The sequence below is a fragment of the Arachis ipaensis genome, chromosome B08 (assembly GCF_000816755.2).
Source record: "Arachis ipaensis cultivar K30076 chromosome B08, Araip1.1, whole genome shotgun sequence".
NCBI lineage: Eukaryota > Viridiplantae > Streptophyta > Magnoliopsida > Fabales > Fabaceae > Arachis > Arachis ipaensis.
This window is the reverse complement of record NC_029792.2, coordinates 115867579-115874123: the sequence shown is the minus strand read 5'-3', so window position 1 is coordinate 115874123 and position 6545 is coordinate 115867579. Positions and strand designations below refer to the sequence as shown.

The following is a 6545-nucleotide window of genomic DNA, read 5'->3' as shown; positions in this document are numbered from 1 at the left end:
ATAAAGAAGAAAGACATATTTTTAGCCATTTTTTTTATAAATTTAATTTTAATACATTCTCAGTGTAAAATGGTTAAAAATAATTACTACTTTTTATGTTAACAGTATAAATAATCATCTAAACAGATGTAATTAAATGACGGCATAAAACAGTTTTTATACCGATATCTACTATTAGGGGTGCACATGGGTTGGGTGAAGCCGGGTTTGATGTGACCCAGACCCGACCCGAAATATACACCGGGTCCATTTATTAGACCCGAATCCGGCCCTAGACCTGATGAAACCAATACACTTTCGGGCCACAATTATACCGGGTGAAAACCGGGCCGTTAACATTACATTACGTTGATACCTTCTTGTAAGCTAGCATGTAAAAATATCCAAATTTCCAAGACTCCAACCATTATTTAACATGGTAAAATTCACTTAGAAAAATATAACAAGAACCAACTCTTCTTCAAAATTAAAGCATAACCACAATCAATACTAAAGTATAACCACAATCAATACTAATATTGTCTAATAATACCAAATATTTAAATCCATACAAATAACACAATATTATGCATTCTAAACATAAAACATTAACTTATAGTCTTATAATGACTAATAATACAAAATATTAAGATTTACAATACTTAAATTCCACATAAGAATAGTCATTATCCATCACTAATAATACAAAATATTAATTGTGTATGATGACCGTGCTACCGGGCCGACTTCGGATGACCCGAGCTATGGCCCGGACCCGACCCGAAATAATGACCGGGTCTATTTTTGAGACCCTTACCCGGCCCTAAACCCGATGAAATCACACCAAATTAACCCCAAAAGTGTTCGGGACCGGGCCGGACGTTCGGGCCGGGCCGGGTCTGTGCACCCCTATCTACTATATAATGGCACATCAATCAATATAGTCAATTATCTCATTCAAAATCTTCAATTTCATTTACTTGTGCAGGTAACATATCCCATCAAAAGCACTAAAAAGTTAGTTGAGAATCATACCTGGGAGGAAAGAAGCATCCATCCGCTTCTGTGACCAAGTTAATCTGCATTCACAAAGGTTATAAGATGCAAAAATGAAAAATGAGTAATTTAAGAGACAATAATATAAAATTATCTTATTTAATTTGATATTTTTAATTTTATATATATAATATCTATAATTATATATTTATTATATTTAAAATTATGTATGTTTTAGTTAGTAATTATTATTCATATATTGTATTATTTTATTTTTGTTATTTAGAGAGAGTTTGATTAAAAATATCTTAGAAATAAATAAGTTTAAAAGTATGAAAGAAATATTTTTATCAAATTCTTTTACATAGAAATATGATTAAAAAGAGAATGTTTAATTATGCGGATATATCCGATATCCGATCCGATCCGGCACTAAAAAGTGTGGATATCATATCCGATCCGATCCAATGAAAATTGTGCGGATCGGATTGAATTTTCGCTCATATCCGATACGATCCAATCCGCGGACACCCTTAACACCCCGGTAAAAAAAGTCAAAATATGGAATAATGAAAGTATAGAACCTCAGAAGGGTTAGAGGCTAACTCAAAATAAAATTAAGAGATACGGGTCAATGCTAAGATACCAAGATAAATAGTTTCTTGCAGCTTGTTTGCTTGAAATTTCAATTGATGGGAGGGATTTATATTTGGCAAACTTGGTTTATCCAAACTTTTGTAAAAATATTTACATAACTATTTAAAAAGTACATGCAAAAAATACCAAAATTCGATCTCTAAGAATCGGATCGATTGCAAAGCAGTTGCCCCTAAGTGTTACCTAGATTTTTTTTTATTTTTTTAAATAAAAAAAAAGAGAGAATAAATCATAAATAGTTAGATACTCACACTGCACCACCAGCAGCAGGACCAACTGCTTTGAATAGAGACATAGCAGTCATTGAAAGGCCATTGGCTGCCCCTCTTTGGTGCTGTTCCTGTTTTCCAAACATCAACATATTACAATAATTCCATGAAAAACTAGTCTCTATAACGTTAATTGAATTATAGAGAAATTTACCACTACTCTGTTTTGTATGAGGAACAAACCAGTTGTTACTGTTACCTGAGTCCAACAAAAAAGAACAATCAGTCAAACTTCTAATTTGGATAAAATTAATTTTTTACTAAATTGATCTTCTTAGGCCTATTCAAGCCAATCATGTTATTTTATAAATTTAATTTTAATGTACAACGTAAACTTGTTTTACATTTTCTTCTAGTTATATATGACCATTTTAAGTGATAGTTATGAAATTTCAAATTTGTCTTTTTTGTTAATACACATTTTTATACCTATTTTTCATGTAAATTACAATAATCTCCATATCATAATATCTGTTACGTTGAAGAAATTGCTTTGTTCAACAAGTTTATCATTTTCACATTTTAATGTAATATTTATTAAAAATATTCCTTTTTGATTCTCTGCATAAGGATAAGTACAATACATAATAAAATAGGTGAAATTTATAGTATCTATAGTTATCTTGGTTATACAATTTTAAGTGGTGTTAAAATTAAAATAATATTTTTTATATTTTAATAATATTTTTATAATTATTTTTCAAATTAAAAAATATTTTAATTTTAGCAACACTTTTAAGCATTGTTAAAGTTATATAATCACCATAACCATAAACACCATAGCATGCACTATTTTAATTAGGGGTAATGCTAGGGAGAGAAAAAAAACAATCAGAACTTATCTTATTTAGTATTTATTAATTGTCGCGACAATTAATAAATGCTAAAGCGACAATTAATAAATGCTAAATAAGACAAATTTCGACTATTTTTGCCTAATATGTTTTGGTTACCAAACATTTCTGGTTAATTAGCAGTGTGCAAATAACTAAAGTAGCAACTATTGTGAATCCAAGGGATTGAATCATTATTTTAAACCCTCAATGTCATTAATGAATGATTAAATAACAAAGGTAAACTTACAGCTAGAAGATTCTTCAGAATTGAAGCACCACATATCACTAAGAATAGTATTGTGCCTGATAACATTGCCATGAAGGAGAAACTTTGCAAAAGTGGAATGGATAAAATCTGCACGTGGTTCCAACCAAGAACACATATAAATATAAAAATATGATACACTGAATTGCAATAATTAAAAACAATTAGGTAAATTGAAATCTGACCGCTGAGATCCTAGCAATGCCAATAGGTCCACAAGCTCTTTCCACAGAAGGGTATAGCAAAATTTGGTAGATGATGAGTGAAATACCTGACCATTATTTCAGAAGAAATTAAATCAGTAATTATGCAAAGTCCAAATCTAATATCAGTTAAATGTTATAATTTTAATACATTGTCTATCAAGTTGCTTATATTATCAGCCAATTATATATTATTTTAGGTTTAAATAAGCTTTTGATTCGTATAAAATACTCATTTCTTATTTTGATCCAATAAAATTTAAAATATTTTAGTTTTTGTCTATTTCGTAATTTATTTTGTTAAGTGTATGTTAACATAACAGATTGATTGTTAATGTAATAGATCTTGTCACATTAATCTTTCAATTTGTCATGTTATTATTTAACTTGCTACACAATACTTAATATGACAAATTAGACTAAAACCAAAAATTTTTAAATTTTACCAAAAAAAAAAAAAAAACAAATATTTTGTAGTAACTAAAAATTTATTTAAACTATTATTTTATATATGACATGGACCCAATTAGCGGTGGGCCATTTAATTAGTGGATTGGACCCATTAGGAGCTATTACAACTATACATAAGAGACTATATTACTGGTATGAGACCTTGATACAATGACAATTTATTTGTCTTATGTGTAACAACATCTAAATTTGAAATTTGGCCGAGATAAAATAGTGTATAGAAATTTTTAAAATATCTTGTGTACGAGTATATAATGCAGATAAATTTGTAATATTATAATGTCTAGAATTAAGAATGGTTCAATTTATGTTTAAAAAAGAAAAAAGACTATACTACTGTAATAGATAAATAAAAACTAGAATGGAGTAAACTTAGGGTTATTGTGGAGTGGATCCCTTAGGATTCGATAGAAAGGGAATTAAGTGGTATCATTTTTTTTTTTTTTTATAAATTAGGAGTAAAATTTAAATCTGAGCTATGACTCGTTGGCTGAGTGATATCATCTTGAGATTATCCAATTTTTGAGTCACATATTATACTATTGACCATTCACTACTCCATTGATAATTTAGTTGTCCATCTCCCTTTTGCTTTTTTTTTTATTGGAAAAAATTGAGTAGGAAATATTTTTAGATGTCAAATTGATACCTGATACTGCAAGAACATCACCAACGACATCAGTTGTAAAGTTCAAACCCCCTAGCTTTGGAGGAGCCACAGCCCATAATGAGAAAACCTAAAGAAAGTTGAAAGAACAAAATTAAAATGTCACATTTTCATATTCTGTAGGAAAAATTATACTTTTTTGTTCTTTAACGTTTAGCTGGAGTTTAAATTTTACCCTTAACTTGCAGAATTTAATAAGTGAAAATTGAACCCATTCTAAAATCTAAAATAAAATTATAAAAAATTTGTTAGGATTTTTTCTGTATTTTCTTTAATATTAAGGATAAAATATATGTTTTTCATACACGTGCAAAATAGAAGGAAAGAAGAGAATCTAAAAAGGAATTGTGTTAGATTAGAAGAGTAGCATGAACCGAAATCCTAACCTCTTGATAAGCAATATCATGAAGTGAGAAAACACAATAAGCAATGATGGATGACATTAAAGGCCAGTTCAAGAGAAGGTTCTCTTTCTTATGGATCATATTGTTGTCTTTGTTATTCCCACTGCTTCCATTTTCAATAGCTTCGGCATCATCTATGAACTCATTGCTATCTTTGTGGTTGTGAAGTGTTTCCTGCAAAATCATCAAATTCTAAATCAAAGGCGCAAAAATGAACAAATATCATTTATCACAAATTTGTTACTTTCTGTGTTTGTCAATGTTTGTCTTTTGAAAAAGAGGAAATATTAAATAACCATTTTTGATCATGAAAAATTGAGATACTAATAATAATAATGACTAATTTAAATAAATTTTGTGACCATAAAAGATTATATTCGTTTGACATTTCTAACCAAATATTAGTCTATTAGAGATATCCTTAGTTTTTAATTGGTGTTAATAATATCATCTAAATCTCTTCTTTCTCTTCGAATATTCTCTTTCTTCTTCTTATCTTCTTTTACCCAATCAAATCCTAAGTCCCAATTTATAAAAGTGAAACGAGACAAAAGTAAGAAAATAAAATGACATAATTAATATGAAAATTTAGCCTAGATAAGAATTTAAACAAAATCTTAAATGACTCAAAATCAAAAAGTCTGAAAAAGTATTTTTCATTGTCTAGCTTTATCTTAGGCACAATTTTTTGTGGATTTCATTATTTCTATGAAACTCTGGTTCTTCTGTCCCATTGTTATATATATTTTTTATAATTTAAATCAACTGTTGAAATAACTGAAATATCGGTGTTTCTGATATATTTAAAACTCTTCCTAAATTATAACCCAGAAATTAGGTACAACAAATATTAACAACTCAAATTACAAAGTCAAGTATATATTATTCAATAATCTTTTTAAAAACTGTTTGTAATAGAGACTCAAAATTATGAGACAAGAGGCAGAGACATAACGACTTATTGAGAGGAAGCGAGAGTTGAAGCTATTGTGACGATTGTTAGAAAATGACTGTGGCCTTCTTTCTGTGAACGTACAATAATGCCCTTTGCTATCTTTGTCAACGACTTTTTAACAGAGCGGTTACATTCTCACTGCGATAAGGTTCCGATTGGTTTCATTCGTTGTGGATTGATTCATTCTGAGACACTAATGACAATAAAAGTCATGATGGAAATGGAGGGTGTGTTGGGAGTGGCGACAGTGGTGACCATGGGAATGAAAATGAAGCGAGAAAAGATGGTGACTTAGGGTTTGGATTTGGTAAAGAAGATGAGAAGAAGAAGGAGAGTATTCAAAGAGAAAAAAGGGATTTGGATGATGTTACTAAGGGTGTTTTTTATAGACTAACGTTTGGTTATAAATGTCAAATGGATATAATCTTTGATGGTTACAAAATTTATTTAAATTAGTCATGATCGATATTGTCAGAGTCTCAATCTTTCATAGTTAAAAATGACCATTTATCCTTTAAAAAAATATACATAGCTGACCATAATTATTTTTTTTGTCTAATCCACTTTTAAAATTATGATCAACTACCTATCCCAACAGAAAAAGATAACAAGAGTAAACAAAATTCAAAAAATTTTATATCGGATACTTTAATTTCTAACAAAGTTTTATTTTAAAAATCCTCAAGAATTACTCTTGTTAGATAAATTAGTTTTTCCTTCACTTTCAATCAAATTTTTAATATACGTATTAGACAAATAAATTTTTAATAAATTTTATTAGAAGACAATTAAATTTAAAAAATATTACTATAAGATAAATTAGTCTTCTTTTAACATAAGAGA

General features: G+C 28.8%; 1 protein-coding gene across 2 annotated transcripts in view; it reads right to left on the bottom strand.

Moving 5' to 3' along the window:
* The window catches only part of LOC107614433 (protein ZINC INDUCED FACILITATOR-LIKE 1-like), an 11628-nt gene that overhangs the window by 366 nt on the left and 4717 nt on the right, over positions 1 to 6545 (bottom strand). Inside the window, exons 10-16 of one of the 2 annotated variants that reach the window (XM_016316645.2) lie at positions 4730 to 4921; positions 4326 to 4413; positions 3188 to 3273; positions 2985 to 3092; positions 2056 to 2100; positions 1884 to 1972; positions 1014 to 1058 (exon numbers count right to left, since the gene is read on the bottom strand). In XM_016316645.2, the coding sequence (XP_016172131.1) occupies positions 1014 to 1058; positions 1884 to 1972; positions 2056 to 2100; positions 2985 to 3092; positions 3188 to 3273; positions 4326 to 4413; positions 4730 to 4921 (653 nt within the window). Of the gene's footprint in view, positions 1 to 1013; positions 1059 to 1879; positions 1973 to 2055; positions 2101 to 2984; positions 3093 to 3187; positions 3274 to 4325; positions 4414 to 4729; positions 4922 to 6545 lie in introns of those variants that run through there. The other variant, XM_021109770.1, reaches the window with a different exon arrangement.